Source organism: Gekko japonicus, unplaced genomic scaffold (genome assembly GCF_001447785.1).
Source record: "Gekko japonicus isolate JY-2015 unplaced genomic scaffold, Gekko_japonicus_V1.1 scaffold1219, whole genome shotgun sequence".
Classification (NCBI taxonomy): Eukaryota; Metazoa; Chordata; class Lepidosauria; order Squamata; family Gekkonidae; genus Gekko; species Gekko japonicus.
Genome location: NW_015177048.1, coordinates 476,660 through 500,304, shown reverse-complemented (window position 1 = coordinate 500,304; position 23,645 = coordinate 476,660). Strand labels below are relative to the sequence as shown.

Here is a 23,645-nt window from a genome sequence, read left to right as displayed (position 1 = left end):
CCTCCAGCAGTGGCAAACTAAGTAAAATGAAAACTATTTTGTGAGGGAAGCTGACATTTAGTATTCCAATTTCAAAAACCTTCTCACTGATAAATATTTTATGTGCAGTGAACCATACTCAAGAATTAAATATGAATGAGTGTAAGGAAACCTTCCTCTTGGTACACTGAAGTTTTGCAATTTCAAGAGTCATCGTAGGGAGATTCTAAATTGTCTTTAATGAGGAAGACGATTGTACCTATGACAGCCTTGAGCATATTTTTAATAATGAAGGTAATGTGCAAGTAGGGTATATGGAAGTAAATAGCAACAAAGGTTTATTTTTAGTAAATTAACTGACTTTCCCAGAGAGTAGGAAACCTTTTTCCTCATGTGTCTTCACAGGCAAAGTTACATGACATATACATTTTTTAAAAACTGTATAATATAAATGTTCAGTTGTTGAGTTTATCTAAAGTAGCATTTCTTAGGTAATTTAAGGTAACTGACTGGCAGAAAGGTTGAATATGGTTGATCATTACTGGAAATAATCGATTTATGCTTTCACTTTCTAATTGCCATTTAAAGTATCTCTTCTCACCTTTGATATGGATTTCACATAGCTTGCATATCAGAGTTAGACATGATGGCCATTTTCAAACTGCCTTTGTATTCCATTTTAGTAACTGGTTGCTAATTGATTTTTTCTGTCATTTCAGACAGACTTGTTTTAGTAACTGGTTGCTAGTGGAATTTATTTACCCGTTCATAGAAAACCGCTTGCGTCAGGTTAGCAAAGCGTGGTTGAGCCGCTTTTGAGAGAAACTGCTTTTTTCCATTTTCTACCCCTTTGTTGTACTTCAGAATCACTGTGGTGTGCTGTTAAAAAAGTCCATAGCGTTTCCTGCAATGCCACTTCCCCCCTGTGCAATCTTCTGCAGACTTTTAAAAAACTTTCTAATTTGAGCGCTATGGCGCCAAACCAGTATAGCACTTTAGTGCTATAGTGGCACCATTGAAATGCCTTGACTCCATTGAGTCAATGGAGTCAAGGCATCTCAATGGTGCTGCTTTAGCACTGAAGTGCTGTATTGGTTTGGTGCCATAGCGTTCAGATTAAAACGTTTTAAAAAATGCAGAAAATCACATGGTGAAAAAGGGCGGGGGAAAAGTGGCACTGTTTGGACTTACCATAGCGCTTCAGAGACAGATAATTAATGGAAGGAAATTTGCTATATCGCTTTACTCAAAATCGGGCCAACAATGAATAACATCCAGTTTAGAATGGTAATGTGAAAATCTTTGATGTTTTTAAAACTGTGGATGCATATTTCAGTGAAAAATGAAACAGCTTTGCAAACCTTACCACTTTTCTTGCTTCTACCACTTAGTCATGGGGAGAATGGGTGACTTTTTTGAGGACTGGGGGGAATGCCATGGGTTTTCATTTCTTATGTTTGTGTTCCTGGTTCTTGTGACAAGTAAGATCTCTAATACTTCCAGACCTTAAAGCTTTTTTGGGGGGTGGAATGGGAAAATGGAAGATGTTGAAATGCAATCTAGATTTCTTCTAGAACAATTGAAGATTAGCTCTAGAAGAATCAGAATGATCCATGAAATAATCTTTTCTTGAACTAATAGATGACGATAGGAATTTGACCACATTCTGAGAAGCTGTATAGTTTTTTTAATGAATGAAAGCAAAATGGCTGTGCTAGGATATTGCTTGTGTGTAAGTAGCAAACACTGTGTTGTACTTGATTCCTTGTAATCAGAGAGTCTTTTCCCCATGTTGGTTAAATATATATCTATGGCCCCGGTCATACGAGCCGGACAACGCGCACGCGGGGGGGAAGCGTGGCTATTTGCGCCGCTGCAATTTAACGCACCATAATGCGATCCCACACATCGGTGGCAGGCCACGGTAACTTCATGTCAACAAGGGGCCGGAGGGAAAAGCGGTGCGCCGGCGCGATCACACTGACGCATTCCGGAGGCAGCCCGTGGCAAACCGGTTGCTCCTACTTTCGACCAGGTATTTTTTAACTCCGCATTTTTGGCGGTATGCCACGGGTTGGCCACGGGTGTGCTCCACTTGCCAGATGTTGCAGTGTGATCGCGCCCAGAAACTCTGCCATTCGATTGTGGCTCTCCCGCGGCAAATTCGCCATTTGAACGGGGCCTATATAGGTTTGTTTCCTCAGGTTCTATCTGTAGTATTTTCTTCCATCAACATAATTATACTTTATAGAGCTAGGTTCAGAAGATGTTAATTTTCAGCTTCTCTGCAATTTATGCTGCTATAAATCTGCTAATCTTTAAAATGCCTGTTGATATGTTCCCTGCCCCTTTCAGTGAGAAAGTAAAGCAGGAAGGATGTGTGTGGGACAAGTGGAGTGAATTCAAAGTTGTGTGGTTACTTTAGACATAGTAGGGTAGTGATAGTGGAGGATAAATTTTTCAGGTATTGTCTTATCCAAGCCACCCAAGATTAGCTAATTGGTGTCTGCATAGTTAGCACCAATATTATCAGTTGTGTAATTTTTCCACATCACAGAACTTTTATTTTACTTCAGGGACCAATATATTATGCCCAGGATGTCTTTCAGGCTACGTACATTTAGAGTAGAGAAAATCAGTTGTTGAGTTGAACTGTGTGACTTCACAAGTAAAAGATGGGCATTAAAATTGTTTAACTTGACCTGAAATCATGCCTAAAGGCTGTCTAACCATATTCTATTTATGATCTCTTACATTTTAAGTGTTTACTTCCAGTAGTGTTTTATTTATATTTTGCTTGTTTGGTAATGTTAGCATTAATGTTGTAGACATTAGATTCCATGTCAAAAATGAAGTCAAATGAGGAGGAAGTTCTTGTATTTTATTGTAATGAAATATGTGTTTATTGTGCTGTCTGACTGTGAAAAATTTAAATTTCTAGTCTGGACTACAGTGACCAGATTTAAGCATGTATAACATCATATTTATTAAATGCATTTTTCCACAGTATGGAATTACACAGGCCTAGCTGGAATATTTCCTGCTGTGAGGTGTGTGTTGTGGCTTTATTCTGATTGAAATATCTGGAAAGTAGAGAAACACAGCACTCATGCCATGAATGAAATCAACCTATCTTGGCATCAACCGTGTATTTCTGAAACCAACATTCCTGTTTGATTAATTCTAGTAGAATTTTTCCTTCTTTCTTTGTTTTTACTAAAATTTGTGAAGGACGAAACAGAAGCCCCCAGTTGTCATGGTTTCTCCTATTATGAAATTTGAGAGTTGGTTCTTTCCTCTAGAGTAGAAAGAATTTGAGTTACTTGCTGGTGTCCTCTTCTGTTGTAACATGTAGAGTGGGAGTTCTGTGTCCTTCAGGGCAAAGTGGGCTGACTATGGGACTGCATCTTTATTTCTCTTCAGCCAGTTATGACCCAGTTCTGTGCATATTTCATTACTACAACCTACTTAGGGTGCTTTTTGCCTGCATTTGGATGCACAGCACCAGGGGTCAGCACAGGCTGATGGGGCTGGAGATCAATGTTCCCTCTAAGCTGTGTAGTCTTGTGAGCAAAAATTCTACTCTGTGAGCTACTGGCATTAAAGTTGTGAGCGAGCAATTTGGCTGCTGCATAAATTCATTTGCTCTGGAGCCCTCCTTCCTGAGCTAAGACAAAAATGTGTGAGCTGGAGGCTAAAAACCTGTGAGCTAGCTCACACCAACTCAGCTTAGAGGGAACACTGCTGGAGATTAGCATGGTCCAGGAATTTCCTTTCACATTTCCTTAATGAAATAGTGAGTAAGTGGGGACCCCAAGACTTGTGTGTGTGTGTGGGAGGTTTCACATCCTCCCCATGACCTGCTTGGCAGCAGTGATGGCTTCCCCTCCCCACTTGCTTGCAGTGCTTCTGGCCGCTTGGTTAGTGTAGTGGCAGTGGTGGTGGGGGCAATGGTGGTGGGGTACTGGTTCCCTTGCTTCCTCTGACTGACTTGCAGTACTGCTGCTTTTATCTTTTTACTTGCAGCACTGCCACCTCCCCAGCCTACGAAACATGGTAGCAGGGTCTCCTGCCTACTCACTTGCAGTGCTGCCACTACCTGAATAGTTCATGTGGCAGCTCCTGCTTCTCTTCCTGTGTCCATCTGCCCAAAATGGTGGTCAAGAGATTGTGATATAGAATAATGAAACCTCAGTCTTTTTATTAAAATTATTTTTGGGGGTTTTTTTTAGCCAAATTACCTTATTTCTTTAATAAGATAGGGGAATTTGAGTATTAAATGGCAATGGCTTAAATAAGGGAGCAATAACCTGTGTAAGCCAGAGTCCAATTTATCACACAGTTACAACATAAAATAAAACAATCACATACTCAAGCGATACAGAATTAAGAATTTAGATAGAAAGCTACAGCGACAGTTGCATTAGTAGGAAGGTATCATTGGTTGGGGTGATACTTTACTTGTCTGATACAATGAGGCGATCCTGCAGCGAAAATAGGAAAAATACTGGGGAAGGGGTTGTGTGTTGACCAGCAGCACACGTTGTAGACTCCAGACAGCGCTAGGAATGGAGTCAGCAAGGTAGGGCGGGGTCAGGTAGGTAGGAAAAGAGAGAGACAGCAATGGGCAGATGTTCTTATATACCGTATGAGGGGTTTGGGGTGTGAGCCAGGAAATCCCTAGGAAGATGCTAGAAGCTGCCAGTTTCTTAATGGGTCAAGAGAATGGACGTAAGTGTTGGGCAACTGATATAATGTCTACTAATAGTGACACCTCTTAGAGTGAATGGTGTAAGACAAAGGAAAATAAAAGACAGTTGTTCCAGATGCTTGGTCAGCCGTTAGAGGCAACAATCTGATGATCTACAGCTGTGTTATTTTGATTGGTGGTGGGTGTGTTCAGCTGCCCTGTTAATCTCATCATGGCCAAGTTCTATTGTTTAACTTGAGGATGAGTATGTGCAGTTCTCGTTGAGGTTAGGAGAAAGAGTGGTGGTGGAAAGGGTGCCTGCGTGCTGGAGAAGAAGTTATTCTGTGGAGTCCTTTGCAGGAACACTCAGGCTTCTTGTGTGAAGCATGACTTCTTCATAAAGAACTGCTGCTGGCTTCTGGTGCCAGTAGGCTTACCAAACGCCGGCGGGGGAAAACTATTTCCTGGCAGGATGCGTGCCGCGGGGGACGGCTGTGCGCGCTGCACCCGCCGTCGCCAGGATGTGACGCTCCGCGTTACTCTGGCAACGGGGCTGTTTGGGTCCCGTTGCCAGGGTAACGCGGAGCGTCACATCCTGGCGACGGCGGGTGCAGCGCGCACAGCCGTCCCCCGCGGCACGCATCCTGCCAGGAAATAGTTTTCCCCCGCCGGCGTTTGGTAAGCCTAGGTGCCAGGGAGGTTGATTTGCCTCCTGCAGGGATGCAGAGGCAAAGGGCATTGGGTATGTCCATGGGTCCACATCAGGCTGGCACACTGCTTTAGGGTGAGGCTTCCTTTGGCGGGGCACATGTCTACAGTCCGGGAGGTTGGCACCATCATCGGGCTACCGCACAGTCCAATCCCTGGCACACTTATTGTACAGTCCAGCTTAGAGTTATAGTCCATAGCCTTATTGATGCTGTGTAAGGCTCTTGCAGGGCAACAAGGGTATTTTCCTGCAACCCTTGGCTGTGCCCTAGGTCTGTAGAGACTTATCCCCATATATGCCTGGGGTTTTCTCTGGGATTTTTGATCCCCATGGGGCCAAGTTAAAAAGTTAGATATATGACAAGCAGAGGGCATCTCATTTTCTGCTTCTCCACTGTTTCCTTTTTCACCTCCCTGAAAGCCCTAATAGCCTCTCCCCTTTCCCTCCTTGCTTCTCTTCTTCCACCCACCAGCCAACCTACCTTTATATGTCTCCCTGTTTTCAGCTTTTCTTTTGTCTATCCTGCAGCAGCCTTTACCTGGGAAAACTGTAGCCCAGTTATGCTTTGCCAGCTACCAGGCTGGACCCAGTTGGGAACTACAAAGTACTTGTGTGGGGCACCTCAGTTCCCCCTGTATCCCCCTACCCAAACTGTTTCCTCTTTTCTTCCTCCTGGCAATCTCCAGACCCTTATCATTCCTTGTTTCCTTCCCTCCCTTCCACCCACTTACCTTTTATCTGCCCCCCCCCATCTTCAGCTATATTTATTATTTACTTCATTTATATGCCACCTTTCTCCACAACAGGGACCAAAAGTAGCTTGCATCATCCCTCTCTCTTCTGTTTTGTCCTCACAAGAATCCTGTGAGATATGTTAGGCTGAGAATGTATAACTGGCCCAAGGTCACCCAGTGAGAATCCATGAAAGAGGCGTGATTCGAACCAGCGTCTCCCAGATCCTAGTCTGAAAGAGAATTATCAGCCATTGGCTTGCAACCAGCAAGAGAAGGAGGCTGGGGTGGGGGAGAATGATTGTGCATCAATGACATGATGTCACTTCCAGCAAATATCTGGAAAAGACATCACATTGCCAGTGTGACTTCAGTACAACTCTCTAGAATTCAGATGAAACTCTAGACTTTTGCCTTAACCCTAGAACATCACATTGCCACACTCGTGTTGCCACTTTTTTAAAAAAATGTTTCCTTGGCAGGGTGATTGTCAATAGAAGGATACCTGGTCTCCATAGTTTGAAACTCTCAGCACTACACCACACTGGCTGTTGTGGGATGGCTGCTGTTGAATAATACTGAGCAGCTGGGCCTGGGTGAGTCATGCAAGTCATGTAGTAGCAAGTTGCCCAGTGATTACTGCTTGCCCTGGCCCTGATGAGTTCTTCCTCAAAGGCCAAAACAGCCCTGGAAAGGGCCCCATCTCCTCCCCTTTCCTTTTACTGATAAAAAAACCAAGGCTTGTAGGCTGGCAATACTACTGTAGTCGCCTGGGAATGGCATTCATTTTTTAAAGTGAGAGACACTGTTTCTATCATTTTGGATGTTAACCTGCCAATGCATTTTTTTTTTTTACAGATTACAGATTTTTCTGCAAACCTGGGGCATTTTTAGGTTTGTAGAAAAACCTGTCTTGTCTCTTCATGGCCCCGGTCTCTGGATTTAAGTAGCCACATATTTGGCCATGTTGAGAATTAGACATATTGATTAGGATGTATTAACTGGAGTGGTTTTTCACCTCTTGCCTATGTTTACATCTTTTAGATGCTAAGAGAAGGCTGTCCTGTAAAGTCTTTAATACATCTGGTATGTTGTTGCTCTCCATTGTGTTCTGTTGCTGGTGTTATTGGGCTGTGTCCTGTTAATTCTTGTTTGAAGAACATATCTTCCCACCTCCCAGGCAGCTCCTGGTCTGCACCACCCAAAAATCTGATTCTTAAGGCTTGTGACTCTAAGCAAAAGTGTGGAACGCACCACTGGGGGACTATATATATATATATATATATATAGGGATCTCTATCAAAAATTTATATCGTTCCTCTTGCACAGAAGCAGAGGTGCCTTCTGCTTGTAAAAAAGGCATTTTTTCAAACCAGTCCATTGTATTTTATTTTTTATTGTGCTTATACACTTCCTGTTTTAAAGAATGATGCTAAGCTTCTTTGAGTGTTCTAAAGTAAAACAAAGGAAACTAATTTTCTTTAAAGAGCTTAATTTAAAAGTAATTTATTTGTGCTAATTCATTTCAGTTGTATACAAGTACATATTTTGAAATTATTTTTGTGCTGGCAATGTATAAACATAAGAGTTTTTTCACAGTTAAAACATCATGAATTTGCACTCTTACATTGTATGGTTTGACTGTGATTAGATGTGTTACTCTTTTCTAGGGTTGTTTTGCTCTTATCTACTGAGAATATTAGAATGCTACTGAAGAATTATTACTAGTTAATTTCAGATCATAATGAATCAATTCTTGTTGTCCACTGCTCACAAACTGAAGATGAAGAAAATTCTTAGTGCATGGAGGTTTATTCTACCATCTGCTTTATATTTTGAGGTTGCATAACATCAACTTTAGTTTTCTGAAAGGTTGCCATGCACATTGTCATGAGTATAATGTTAGTCAAATTACATAGACTAAATGCTGAATCGTTTAAGCATATGGAACTAATTTGCTTCCCCCCCCCGTTGGCTTTAAAAAAAGGAGCTTGATGACATTTTGGTAGTTTTCCAGCTTTTCTTTACTTTTTACTGGGGAGAGGTATGTATGTGCGTCTAGAAACGCAGCATCCTTATTGGAGTTTCATTCTGTGTTTTTTTTTTAAGCCCCCGAAGGGGATATTTTATTGATTTTTTATAACTACAAAAAACTACAACAGAAAAAAAGGGAGGGGGAATACTATACATACGGGAGAAAGTAAAGTACCCACTACTATCTAAAAACCCAAGAGAGGAGATCCTCCAACTAGCTTAGATACATCAAATCTTCATATCATTGATCCCTTTATAAACTGAGTCAAACGTTTAAAATCTTTTACCCTTAGAGATTAAATTTAACTGTCTAAAAACAGTACCCCCAATCATCCCCAAGAACCAAAGTTCTCAAAGGCACAATTCAGCCTTTACTTCTTCTTTTCCTTTCTCTTCCGCAACTTGTAGGGACTTTTTGGGGCTGCTGCCCCCTGCTCAGACAGAGAGTCCTCGCCGGAAGAACCAGTTTGCAGCTCGCCACTGGACCTACTGTCCTCTTCTTTTTTCTCGTCCTCTGACCTTCCCAGCTGTTCCTTTAGGAATTCTTGAGCTTTCAGAACAGAATCAATCTTTTCTTTTTTTCTCTTTGATCTTAAACGTTACGTCTTCTGGAAATAGCCATTTGTATCCAATTGAGTTTGTTTGGAGAAAAAGCACAAGTTCTTTATATTTCTTTCTACGTTGTCTTACTTCAAATGGAATATCCTTTAGCGTTCTGATAGCATTCTCCCCTGCTTTCAGGGGTGTTGCAGCCACCGCTTTCAGGATAGCATCCCTGACGTGCCTCTTTGAGAATCTTTCTACAATTTCTTTATATATCCTGAATATGACCTGTAGGCCACATCCATGTCGTTGAGCAGCGATTCCGCCTTCATTTCTGTTACTGGGGCTAGTAGCTCACTCATCCGTTCTTTAAGATTCTCTCCTCTGTTCTCTGGCACACCCTGGAAGCGTAGGACCATGTTGGCCTTATCCATTTGGACTTGCAGCATTTGCTCTTCCAAAGAAGTTTGTTTTTTCCCCAGCTTTTGCACTTTCTTCTTCACTTTCTGCGTAGTTGTGGCCACTTCATTTACTTTCTCAGCATCCTGCTTCATTATTTGGATCAAGTCAGTTATTTGCGTTTGTTGTGCAGTAATACTTTGTGTTACCACGGACATCTGTTCTTTGAAGTTATTCAGCTGTTCCAGTAGAGGGCGCATGTAGTCAGCTACAGCCTTTGCCGTCTCACTGGTCGTTTCCGGCTTTGGGCTCTCTGGTTTCGTTTTCAAAAGTCTTTCTTTGTCCCTCTTCCCTGCCATCTTTTTCATTTGTTTACTTTCACAAATTTTTTTAAAGTCTCTGAATGTGCGCTTGACCGCTTAGCCTCGCTTGGGTAAGCGCTTCTAAACAGTTTCTGTCATGTTTTCTTCCGCTCCCCCCCTCAATTGCTCAAGAATTCATGCGCATGGGAGGCGTCCCTCCCCCCGCTCACTTTCTTCCCCGTTCAGTAGGGTAGGGTGGGGAGCTACTTTTCCTCTTTAAACGCTGCGAAACTGACTCACGTTCATAATCAGTCGTTCGACCTCACTTTTATTTCTTTTCTGTCACGTGATCTCCTGCGTTCGGCCCGGTCAGCGTCGCTAAGCCCATTCAGTCTCTCAGCACGGAGAACTGTCGGAATGAAGAGGTGCCTCAATTCTCAGGCATTCCGCCCTCGAAGAGGCAGCCTCTTGAAAGTTCCATGGCCAGGGTCCCTTCGCTGGGACCCTGGGGGGGGTTGTGAGCCTGCGCACCCCCTTCTTCAGCTGGAGCGCAGCCTCACCCCCAGGAGGTCCTGGAGGTGCGACTGCTAGCGCGCTGCCATCAACCGGAAGTCTATTCTGTTTTTTTTAATAGTCTCAGAATAAGAGGTCTTTCAATGTGAATATAGCCTAGAAACTATACAATCCTACTGATTTAAATATAAATAGATGAAAACAATTGGGTTACTACCATACCACATTTTTGGAGAAATGAATCTGTGATGAAAATCCTGGTAACCAATTGGGTTACTACCATACCATGTTTTTGGAGAAATGAATCTGTGATGAAAATCCTGGTAACCTAGTATAACAATCTGAATTTTAAGGGTTTTGAGATACATTTGCAAGGACTGGGCTGACAGAAGTCATGGAAAGAAGGAAGGAATGGAATAGACCAATAAATAGATTAGGATGTAGAGTGCAAAATCTGCCCCTGTCCACCAAAAAGCTTGCCAATTCCCTCCATATTTGTTTGGGGGTTTCACAAAACATGGCACCAATTTTTCAAAATTTTTGAAGTTCAGGTACTTGAAGATGCTTGTGTCAAATACTTGGTAGATGCTTGCACTTAGAGGTAAGTCCTCTCTAAATCTAATAAAGGTAAAGGTTTCCCTTGCTCAAAAGCTAGTTGAATCCAACTCTAGGGGTTGGTGCTCATCTCCGTTTCCAAGCCAAAGAGCCAGCGCTGTCCGAAGACATTTCTGTGGTCATGTGGCCGGCATGACTAAAAGCTGAGGCACATGGAACGCTGTTTCCTTCCCACCAAAGTGGTACCTATTTATCTACTTGCAATTTCTTGTTTTTGAACTGCTAGGTTGGCAGGATCTGGGGCCAGAGATGGGAGCTTACTCCCATCACGCGGCACTATGGTCTTGAACTGATGAACTACAGACCTTCCGATCTGCAGCTCAGTATCTTTAATATAGATGTGTGTTTTATATGCTTTAACGTGTTTCCCCCTATATTTTCCCTGTTAAGAAGCACCACCAGATGACCTATTTTCATCGAGAAAGGGTGATCCTGTGGTATTTTAGAAGTTTAAAGATTTTCAGTTAGAAATGTCATGTCCACTTCAGCCTGATTCAGAAGAAGCCAAATATTGTCTCAGACCCTGGTTTATGGCTTGGATTCTGTTGAAAATTTCTGTTGATGTTAGGATTTCTGTCCGCAGAGTGTTACTTTTTCACTTCATCCCTCCCACTGCTGCGCATAGGGTTCCCAGCACCCAGGTCCTGGGTTCCCCCACTTTTGAGGGCTCCAGTCTGCCCCTGACTGCCAGCTGACTGGCGGGGGAAGCCTCATCTCCAAGCGTGACCGCTTGCCTGGCCACCCCCTCTCCCACCCCTCCTGCCTGATTTAAAGGGCTTCAGCTGTTTGGTGGGGACCACGTGGTCCACCAATCAGCTGGAGGGCCCTTTAGCAGGAGGGAGATGGGCTTGCAAAAAGACCCTTTAAAGGCCCACCCCTGAACACACATCCCCCAAATCCCGCCACCAGAGCAACGAGGGGACCTGGCAACCCTAGTGGCCCACCATGTCCCTTGAAATGCTGCTCCTGGGGGAAAGGAAACCTTGCGACAGCAGGAAGGGAAATCAGGTTGGCACAGGGGGTGGGTGGGGAATTGGTGAATATTACTCCCCCATCTGTCTGCATAAATATTTTGTGGAATCCAAACCATTGCACTTATCTTTATGTGTGAGTGACAAATAAACACCATCAAGATCTATTCTACACTGTACTGTTTAGATGATTCTCTGCTCAGTTCAGATGTCTGTTGTGATTCTTTTATTTGATTGTTAGTGCCAAACTACAGTTTATGATTGACACAAGTTCACCATGGGCACTTTGTGGAATAGTGCAGCTGTGATTTCCCCAGTGGCAACTGCTGTGTGAAAACTCAGCAGCCTTATTCAAATTGGCACTGTGGCATTGGGGTAGGGGGGGGGGCTTCTGCCTTCTCCCTGTACTTTATTTCCATTTTTATCCCGCCTTGCCACAGGGCACATGCAGTTTCCTGACAGGGCAAATAATGTCCCCCAGGCTGTTTTGGCTTCCAAATATGGGTGGGCGGGGAGAATGGAGACCCTTCTCTTCCCCTGCAGTCCCAAACAACTCAGGCCTCTGCTGCACTTTTATGCAGGAGTTGCCACTGGAAACTCACCGCTGCAATATGGCTGACAGTCCCAGTTGAAATCAGACATGTATGATAATTAAGTTTGGAAAAGGGTGGGAAACTATGGAAATGTGCACATCTGAGAGCTAGCATGGTATAGTGGATAAGAGTGGTAGACTCTAATCTGGCAGAACAGGGTTTGATTCCCCACTCCTCCAAATGAAGCCTGCTGAGTGACCTTGGGCCAGTCACGGTTCTTTCAGAACACTCAGCCCCACCTACCTCACAAGGTGCCTGTTGTGGGGAGAGGAAGGGAAAGTGTTTATAAGCTTCCTTGAGACTCCTTATGGTAGAGAAAAGTGGGGGGATAACCCCCCCAAACTCTTCTTCTTCTGGTTAGATCCCGAGTCTTCTGCTTCCCTAAACCTCTCTTCTCCTCTGGATTCCCCAGAAGGTGGGCTCAGTTGGAGTCCTGTTAGCTGATATTAACACTATCCCCATCTGCTTTACACCTATTTGTATTTGTTGTGGCCTGTTTGTACTGTATCATGTCCTTCATTAACTTTTCAAGTGCATGCTCTGGCGTGTGACCTGATGGGCAGCATGTCTGTATTCCCCAGGGTTAAGAAAAGAGGAGTGATTGGCCAGAGATTACCAAGCCTGTCATTTTCTATGTGTGTTAGAAGACAAGGAAGTAAACTACTAGATTTACCAGTATCTGAACTTTCCCAACAGTTTTGGAACCAATTGTGGTATAACTCTTTGGGTAAATGACCCTCCATACCTCCCTGCTGATTCTCGGTTGCCCTGGTGAAGAGTAAGGAATTGGACTTTGGAGGGGCCATGGCTCAGTAGTGAAGCATCTGTATTGTATGCATAAAGTCCCAGGTTAAATCCAGTTGCAAGAATCAGGTAGTAGGTGGTATGGAAGACTTCTGCCTGACACCCTGGAGAGTTGCTACCAGTCATAGTATACAATACTGACCTTGAGAAACCAGTGGTCTGACTTGGGATGAGGCAGCTCATATGGTCTACAGTGACTCTCAGCCTAGCTCAAATTTCAACCTCAGTGCTCTTTTGTAGGAGGTGCATTATTCTGCCTGGTTTTCTTCCACATTCCTTGGTTCCTTAACAACTTTCTTATTGCACCAAACAGAAGATAAAGAGATGGAGGGAAGTGTATGTTGAGACGAGTGGCTATTTATTTCTACTACCTTTTCTCTTAACTCACAAAGAATGAGTAGTCAAACTCTTATTCTCTTTTTCCATTTGCATATCAGAGCCAAAGCACAGAGTCTGATATACAAGTTGTTGTTGTTCAGTCGCACAGTCGAGCCCGACTCTTTGCAACCCCATGGACCAGATCACACCAGGCCTTCTGGTCTTCCGCCGTCCTCTGAAGTTTGCTCAACTTCATGTTCGTTGCATCTATGACACTGTCTAACCATCTCATCCTTTTCTGTCCCCATCTTCTTTGACGTTCAGTCTTTCCCAGTATACAAGTAACAGCCAGCAAATACAGTATCTGAACATGGTGTGCCCTTGGCTTCTCTGCATTAATGGCTATAATAGGAAAGTCTGATATGGATAGGATGTTGTTATGACCTGTCTGTTTGACTATGTAAGTGATGCATGGAGCATGCTTAAGTGAAATAAAGACTAGATTGACAGAAGACTGGGCTTTAGGGTTGTGGAACTTCTTTGCACATCCTAATTGGGATGTACCATTCACAACTGAAGACAACTACAATCCACTGTACACTGTTCGTAATTCTAATCTTTTGTAGTACTATTTTATAACTGACTCTTCTTCGTTAGTATTATCTCTAAACTTTATATAAAGAAACAGTGGCTTGGATCCAGTGATACACAAGTAGAAACATAAACGGACCTAGTACAGTTCCGCTTGTACAACATCTTGTGCAACACCTAGCACTTTATAGGGCCTCAGTATTTGTCACACAAGATCTTGCACATGTGAAAACACAAGTGGAAATAAAATGTTTGGCTCAAGCTGCTACCCCCTTCCCCCCTTCCCCTTGTATTTCTACTTGCACAATAGCTCTAATGCAAGCAGAAATTTTGCACTGAACCCAACTCAATATGTTTTTCCATAGGAAAATTAATCTCACTAAAAGTATGCAGATTAAAATTGTAACCTTTTGAATACACAAAAAGTATTCTACTGTGTACTGTATTTAAGTTAACATGTAAAGCAACCAATTCTTAGCTACCATCCTCTTGTTTCATCTGTTTTGATATAATCTTCAGATTAATTACTATAAAATGCTTGATTTAGAATGATTAAAAATTTCAAAACAAAAATGTTATACATTTTACAGTTAAAATTTCGAGTTAATGTTTATAGGAATAGTTTTTAAAAATATATAAACTGAGTAGCTGAATGGGAAATTATCAGTATTATAACCAGGGGTCATTTGGGGGGGGACACGGGGGGACGCCATCCCCCCGGGTGAGGTGCGGGAGGGCGGGGCCTGGAGCTCCCTGCTGGTGCCCGCTGGAGGTCGCCGCCGGCTGTGGGGAGGACACACTTCTGGTGATGTCAGGGGGTGTGGCATATGCTATTGAGTTATGCTAATGAGTCCCCCTAGCTCTTTTTCTACGAAATGACCCCTCATTATAACCTTTCTAGTTCATAGCGGTATTCATTATTTTTAATGCTCCTTCATAGAGCTATGTATGAAAGCTTAGGTGAAGGGCCAGCTTTGTATTATGGATAGAAACCTTAATTTTAGCTGAGGGACTATTTCCTTGTTCTTTTGATGTCCAGAGATGTAGCCATTTGTGAGTAGAAAAGAAAATGCATTTGTTTTTGCATCAAAATGACACCTTTTAATGTAATTTAATCTGATATTGTCTTCTCATCTAAATGTGCAAAACAGGTAAGTTTAGAAACTGATCAGAGCTTTTAATAATGGTGTAGAATGAAAGGAAGTTTCAATGTTGGCCTTTTCATTTTGCCTTTTAAATTCTTTAGACTCATTGGGACTTGTAAACTCAGAAGATTTACTGCGGCCCTTTCCAGAGGTGGCCTTAGAATTAAGAGTTCAAATTTCTGAAATTCCTGAAGTCCCCAAGAGGGAAAGGAATAAGGGAAAGTGACAGCACTAAGCTTAGTGGAACAAAATATAAGGTTATTTAGAGTATTCCATTTGACTACATTACTCTTCTCTGAATAATGGCAAAAGCACAGCACTAACCAATCAACCAAGGTGACCAAAACAGTCTCTATTCCAAATCCTAGCCTGAAGCCAGATTGAAATGGGTCCAGAAAATCAGTCTCCTCCAAGAAGCCCTGAAGCTGAGAAGCAACAACCTGCTCTAGCAGCTGCTTTATTAAGATATTTTAGAAAAAATTGCAGCAAAGCTGTGGTGGCTTCTGTAAGGATGGGAAATCCTGGATCTTTCTCAGTCCCACCAATATCAGGGCTTTTCCCCTGCCTCCTCTTGGCCATTTCCCATCACCTGAGGGCGTTTTCAGGTTTGTTTTGACTAGTAATTCACAGATTGGTGACTTCCGGGTTTTGGTGACTTGCTGGTGGGTGCGCTCCATCACAGCTCTGATGTGAGCACCCCACAAATCGCACCGATGGGGGGGGGTCTGAGTTGATCATGGACCCACTTGAGCCCTTGCAGGGGGCTCATAGCCTGGGGTGCGAGAGGTGCCTCTCCTGAGGCATGAGTCGAAAGATCAAGGCTCCTTTTTGCCCTGAAAGGTCCCTGCGGTGCGAGACCAGCCATGGTACACAGAACTGTACACTGGGGAGAGCGCGCAGGTGATCTGGTGGAAAAATGATTCCCCCTACAGTCTGAACTGAAGCGTGAAGTAAAACATGAGTTGATGTTTGCTTTCACAAACAACCGCCCACTTGCAAACTAACAAAGCCACACCGAAGCCCCGAACAAAGCAGAAGGGGGAGGGGAACTCACCCAATCCCAGAAAGATTGACTCATAAGAGAAAAGCGAGGGGCAGGAGAGCGTCTTGAAAGGGGGATTGATAACTTGGCTGAGTGTGGTGAGGACTAGTAAGAAGATTGCAAGCCACCGGACTTTCAGAGACTTAAAAAAAACCTTTTCCTTTTAACGTAAACAATGACACATTGGGCAGAAAAAATGGCAACTAAGGGGAAATTCTCTTCAGGAACTGCCAGCTCATCGACTCTGGTTACTAAACTGGAAGCAACCACAGACTTTCCTAAAATGATTGCTGCAGCACTGCACCCTCTGTTGGACCAGATGACCAACCTTAATAATAACTTTGATATGCTGCAAAAGAAACTGAAACAAACCTTGGCAAGAACAGAGAAAACAGCTAAGAAACTCAAAAAAGTTGATGCTAAGTCAAAGTTGTTAGAACAAAGACTGGAGGCAGTGGAAAAAGAAAAACCTCCGAGAAACAACAATTGTTACTTCTTCATATGGAAAAATCAGCATATGTCCTGAGATTCCAAGGTATTCTGGAACAGAAAGGAGAGAATCTGAAAGAGACCTTAAGTGAAGGAATAGCTCCCATGGTGGGCTGTACAATGGTAACTTTGCAAAGCGACATGGATTTGGTCTACTGCACCTATCCAGAATTTATTTTTAAAAACAAGCTTCGTGAATTTTCGTGAAATTCGCTAAAAGGTCAACAAGGGACATAGTATTGAAAGCAACAAGCGGAATAACCCTAAAAATCAAAGGAGAAAAAATTAAAGTTTTGAAGGATGTTCCATTTGAGATTAGAAAGAGGAGGAAACAATACAGAGATCTGATACTACAGAATAATACCACTCCCTACAGATGGATAATGCCTGAAGGTCTTATCTTCAACTTCAACGGGAAAAAAGAAAAGAGTGACTCTGTTACTAAAGCTAAATTATTTTTGGAGCAGCAAAAAAAGCACGAATGGATCTGACTGAAAGTCTGATGTTTTGCTTTTCTTTTTAATTAATAGCTTTAATACTAAGATGCACCCACTATAGCAAAGTATGACTGTGATTGTTTGTTTTACTTATATATAGCTAGCTCCCATCTTTTACCATTTAGATAATAGGGAAACATCAATAATTTGAAATAAAACATAACAGTGATCCTTGCTACTCTAGATTTTAGGTTGTATCCCTTTCCCTTGTAGGTTGTAGTGTAAAATGCAATAAAAATTTATATATATATATATAAAGTAATTGACAGATTGGTATAATGCTGTAATATAATTTATCTGTTAGGTCCTCTGAATTCTTAGTTTTCATTTTTTTAAACAAAAGCAAGTATCTCACCCTTTCCATTGTGGAGATAATGCTTTTTGTCTTATATCTCTGTGATGTAAGAGGCTAAAGTCTTATTAGAGATAACAGATCATTATAATATTATAATGTTATATCATTATAATATTTAAAAACACCCAAAGACCACCTCACAGTGGTGCTACCACAGGGCACTGGTAGCAGACAAAACAGGGATCCCTAGCATATAATTGTAGAAAACAGCAGAAAAATGCCAGGGGAAGACCACCAAAGATTATATACACTTGAAATGTCTGAGTATATGATATACTGAATAAGTGTTTAAATTACAAATAAATGTCTATAATGAGTTGGTGGTCCACAACCCAAAACAAATACAATGTTTCCAAATATAATCATATGTGCTCATGGCATATCATACATCAACACTGAGAGACAAATAAACATCAAAGCAATTGCACTCACATGCGCTTATAACATGGTATGCATATCAATCCAATCGGTAGATTCTCTTTGCCTAAATGCAATAAAAGTGTCATAAATAAAGCAGAGGACGACCAGTGAACAATTTTCTATAGCCGAACACCTTTCCCAGGTATATGGATGTTTCAATTTCTCTTTTTCTGATTAAGCAGCTGAACAATGGAACTGTAAGTAATAATATAACATACAATCTATGCAATACCTCCAATATTCATTAAAAATAGCAGAAAATAACTATATGTACACTTTCTCCGATTTCAAAGAGAATTACATGGACTACCAGCTCTTTTAGCTATATTGAATCCCAGGATTCTCATGATTTCAGTATATAACCTGGGATTCAATATAGGCGCTTTTTGGATCCAGACAGATACTCCTGTGATATTCATTTTAGGAAGGTTTTGCAATCGCTGCCTGGCTGATTGGTTATTGCTCTTGCTGAAAACAGACATAATCATAAGAGATTGAAGGTTACTGCTCTGTATAGGATATTTCCTGAGGAAGAATTCCATTTGAAACATTGAAAACAATCCGGAAATGACGTTGAAAAGGATTTTTATTATGATTTATTGGAACTGTATTTTGTATAATTGGTAACTGTATATATTTAAAGGCAGATACAGGTTATGCCTGAGGAGATTCTTGCCTCAAGATAGTTGTCAAAAGTTCTGCTTGGTTTGGCTTGAGGATGGGTTTCTCACTATGCCTAATAAAAAAATCTTTGAAGCTGAAGGTATTCTACTTCCAAAGTCATTTTCATAATCCCTCACTTTCCTCCCAGCTGTGGTAAAGGTTTGGGTGAGGGAGGGGAAAAAGAATAACAGCAGTTAGTTGGAGAAAGGAAGTGTAGGTAGCTTTGGGAAAAGGTCAGGCAGAAGGTGAAGTGCTTGTGGGTGGGGAATTTCACATTACCCGTCTTCTCCCGGTTTCAAGCCGGGAGTCTTCCGTTTCCAGATGAACCGGTACAGGGCTGCCGTTTCACACACGGCTTGCCCCTACCGGAAAGGAGCCGATTCACAAGCGGTTCGGCGTTTCACACCCGCACCGCTTTGTTTCCCCACGGTTGTTTTTTTTTTAAAAAACTCCGTCTTATAGCGATATATCGATATACCAGTATTCCAATGTATTCCAATGGGATCGGTATAGCGTTATATCGATATATCGATATAAGCCGAACGTTCAAAAAAAAAAAAGCCCGCGCGGCCGAAAAAAGGCGGGAAAGAACCGTATCGGAACCGGGAGAGGGAACGGGAGACTCCTCGGAAGCGGTTGACAGGTAAATCGCTTCCCTCCCGGTTCCTATACGGAACAGAGACTTTTGAGTGTGAAATGGCAGTCAGATCCCGGTAGGGAACCGATTCTCAACCGGGTTCTGTCTGAAATGACAGCCCAGCACCCGGTTGAGAATCGGTTCCCTACCGGGAGAAAGCGCCTGTCTGAAATTCCCCGGTGTCTACAGATATGTGTGTGAATGGTGGGGAGAAACAAAGGAGTTTCTTTCCTTGTGCCTTTTCTGTTTCACGAAATGGGTATGAATTACATCTAAGCTTATAATATGTATATTTCTCTTTGTGTGCAGCATGCCTGTTACAGTGCAAGGAGAGAGGTTCAAGCATAAGCTTCTCTGTCCACTGTTACCATATGTGGACAGTACATTTGTCAATGATACACACGTCTTGTATGAGTGAGTCTGCTTCCCAAACTGGACTCATAATTGCATGAAAATAGCCACACATTGAAGCAAAACCTCTGCTCTGTTGTCCCTTGCTCCTAACACTTAGCCATAAATCAATGTGCCTGAAACTTGGACTTCGAGCATCACACTGTATTTATGGAATGTGTGACCTAAATGATGGGGCTCCTGAGCAAACTTGAATGAAATGGAGGCTGGACTGTATTCTAAAATAAGACATGCTTTTGCTGTTAGAATGATGTCAAACATGAATGTAGCACCAAATACGAATATACCCACAGGAGATGTTAGCTATTCCTACATGTGCAAACCCTTATGCCATGTGGAACTCAAGAAAGAGGTTTGAGGACAGAGAGAGCGAAAGGCATGGAAAGTGAATGAATATATATCTTTGAATGATTCTGCATAGGGAAGTTGGGTAGCTTCTACATACCTGCACACAGTTTAGGGGGTATTGTCCCAAGAAAGCAAATTTAGTTAACAAACCAAAAGAGATACAGAGGAAAGATTTCTGAGGAAAAGCATATAAACACTTTTGCAGGGAGGAGGCTGATCAAGAGATCTCAGATCTCAGTGAAGGACTTTTAAGATGACAGAGTACAAATTGGAATTATGAATTCAGCTCTTCATAGAGGGGCTGGAGAATACTGGGAACAAAAGTTTGATTTTCTTGGGTTTGGAGAAGACAGTAGAAGCGAACGTAAAGTCAGCAGTAAATCCCTATATTGTTATAGAGAGGAGGAAGGGGGAAGATTCCAGATGGGAGAAGCTTTCAAAGTGGAAGGCTTTCAGCTTTCTAATAAGGACATCAGGAACAAGAAAAGGTTATGTAATCTTGTGGAATAGCCTCCTTTTATTACAGACCAAGATCAAAACAAGTCCTTTGTATTAGGCAAAACCTCTCCCAGGCAATGAGGTCCTTGAAAACACCTTGATTGGGCTGGAATATTTAGAAGAATAGTGATAGAACTGACTGCACCCAGTTAAGTAATTTCCGTTTGGATCTTTTATGTGTATGCAGGTTTCTGTGACTTATCTAGCTGGGCATTATATTCCAAGATTAAAATTCAGTCAGGCAAGTGGCCTGCTCCTGCTTAATCTCCTAGCCAACCTAGTCTCCTTTATCTTGCACATGCATCCTCTGACTGAAACTCACCTGGTAATCCCAGTAATTAACTCTTAGCCAAGGACTTGCCAGTCCTTTCTGTGATGGCAGGACACAGATGGGCTGCTTACTGGCAGGACCAGACCACCATAGATAAATTTTAGGCGCTTGCCTAGCACCCCCCTGCTGGCAGGTGGCAGAATGGCATGCTGCTGCCCGGCCCGGCCCCTTCCCTCCCTCGCCTCAAAGTCCTGCCTGCACAGTATGCTGCTCTCGCTGCTCTGCTCGTTCGTTGCCTGGCTGCCTGTGTGCCTCAGTGCCTGCGCAGCCAGTGCTCCTCCATTGTCATCGCTCGCTGCTGGCCTGCCTGGCTGGGCCCCACCTCACCCCACCCACCAAACAAAAGCCCTGCAGCTGTGCACTGCTCCACTCGTGCATGTGCTGCACACACCACCCATCAGCCGCCCGCTGCCGCTCTCCCACCTGCCCAGTCATGAATTTTGAAGGAGTCTGCGCCCCCGGCCCCTGTAATTTAAGGTTGCTTGGGCACAGCTGTGAGGGAGAGCCTCCCCACCCCCCAGATGAAAGGGGCTCCTCTGGCCACCTCGCCCCACCTGCCCTTCCACGGGACTGGAGGTGACAAGTTTGGCCTGCACCCCTGCAGCCGGCCCGAGACTCAAGCAAGCCCTTTCCCTGGGGATGTAATACAAGGAAGGACAGGATTGCCCTTTGGAAACAATGGGAGACACTTGAAGGCCCATTGGAAATAATGGGAGCCAGGGATGCCAATTGACTTGCATGAGCTCCATTGAAATATGTTACAGTACAAGTAGAGTTGCAAAGAAAATGTGGAATGGATTTTCCATTAGGGTCTCTGGTCCAAAATAGACTACACTGGGACTGGAATGACAGGCCTCAGCTTCAAATGACAGCCCCTAGGAAAACATAAGTGTTCTGGGACTGGGATGAGAGTTCCCTAGAGTGTAATGACAGCCCCAGAGGGTAGCAGAAGCATTCTGGAACTGGAATGAGAGGCCCCAGGGGGGAATGACAGCCCCTGGGGGTAGCAGGAGTGTTCTGTGACTAGAATGAGAGACCATGGAGTGGAATGACAGTGCCTGGGGGTAGCAAGAGTGTTCTGGGAATGGGCTCTATTGAAATACATTACAGTACAAGTAGAGTTACAAAGAAAATGCGGAATGGATTTTCCATTAGGGTCTCTGGGCCAAAATAGACTACTCTGGGACTGGAATGACAGGCCCCAGCTTTGAATGACAGCCCGTAGAGGCAGCAGGAGTATTCTGGGACTGGAATGACAAGACCCAGAGTGGAATTGACAATGGAGGAGGTGGCTCACATCAACCTCACGGAAAGGGAACATGGAGGTCAGGAAGGGAGTAGAACTGGACACTGGAACAGGTGGAGGGACAAGTGCAAGATTTATAACTGACAATGGAGGAGGTGGCTCACATCAACCTCATGAATTTGTAAGGAAACTGAGGCGCTGACAGGCAGGATAATTACTGAGATGGAGCTGATTTGACAATAGCTACACACATCCAAGAAATATTTAAATGTAAAGTGTTTCACTCTACAGTTTGCAAATCCAGTTGCACAGAACTTCCTCTACACCCAAAGTCACTCATTCCACTCTAAAGGCTGTCATTCCATTCCCAGAACACTCCTTCTACCCCTAGCTGCTGTCATTTCACCTTGGAGCCTGTCATTCCATCCCCAGAATATTCTTGCTACTTCCAGGGGCTGTCATTCCACTCTGGGGCTTGTCATTCCATTCCCGGCACACTTCTCCTACCCCCAGGGGCTGTCATTCAACTCTGTGGACTCTCATTCCAGTCCCAGAACACTCCTGTTACCCCCAGGGACTTTCAATCCACTTTGGAGCCTGTCCTTCCATTCCCAAAATACTCCTGCTACTTCCAGGGGCTGTCATTCCACTTTGTAGTCTTTCATTCCAGTCCCAGAACACTGCTGCTACCCCTAAGGACTGTCATTCCAGTCCCAGAACATTCCATGGTCTCTCATTCTAGTCACAGAATACTCCTGCTACCCCCAGGGGCTGTCATTCCACTCTGGAGCCTGTCATTCCAGTCCCAGACCACTCCTGCTACTTCCATGGGCTGTCATTCCACTCTGGGCCCTGTCATTCCATTCCTAGAATACTCTTGCTACCCCCAGGCGCTGTCATTCCACTCTGTGGTCTCTCATTCTAGTGACAGAACACTCCTGCTACCCCTAGGCACTGTCATTCCACTCTGTGGTCTCTCATTCTAGTCACAGAACACTCCTGCTACCCCCAGGGGCTGTCATTCCACTCTGGGCCTCTCATTCCAGTTCCAGTATGCTTCTGCTACCCCCAGGGGCTGTCATTCCACTCTGGGGAACTCTCATTCCAGTCCAGTGGGCGCACGGGGGGGGGCAGAAGGTAGCTTCGCCTAGTGTGCAAATAACCCTGGGACCACACCTGCTTACTGGAGTCACAGAATGGTCATGGCAACATCACTCTCCACTGATACACATTATTGCTGCTCCCCACTTCTGTACATTAAATAAAGCCAGCAGACTGTAAAATCTAGACAGATTTCTCATGAATTAACACTAAGAGCAAGAAAGTTAAGGACTGTAAAAATTCCGTTTTAAAGCAACTGTGTTGCATTAAATCTATGGTATGTATAAACAATTACTATATTCAGAGAAAACCAGATTTCAGACGTGAAGCATAGCTATTTTAAATTCATACCACTTGGATCCTATGGCAGCACTCTGGATGCAATATCCTTTTCTTTTCTACAAAACACAAACATCTGTTTAATTTAATTATGGAAACGTGTGTGTTCAATGAAACTGGTGTGGTTTTTCAGTCTCTATTACCATACTTCTTTTAGTATTAGATCTCTTGTGTTATATTACCTGTTCCGTGCATAGCTATTTTTCTTCAAAATATTTCATTATTATTTTGTGACTATGTCTAAGCAACCTTCCTTATTTTTTTGTTACAGCGAATATTCAACTCCTTTGTATACACAGAAAAAATCTCAAATGGAGAAAGTGAAGTTCAG

The 23,645-nt window shown here is 43.2% G+C and overlaps 1 protein-coding gene across 1 annotated transcript in view; it reads left to right on the top strand.

The window, feature by feature from the left end:
* Window positions 1–23,645, top strand: part of CACHD1 (cache domain containing 1) — a 249,341-nt gene that overhangs the window by 60,695 nt on the left and 165,001 nt on the right. Inside the window, exon 2 of the mRNA XM_015428092.1 lies at window positions 23,586–23,645. This exon is cut by the window's right edge and continues 33 nt beyond it. Coding sequence (XP_015283578.1) covers window positions 23,586–23,645 — 60 coding nt within the window. The remainder of the gene's footprint in view (window positions 1–23,585) is intronic.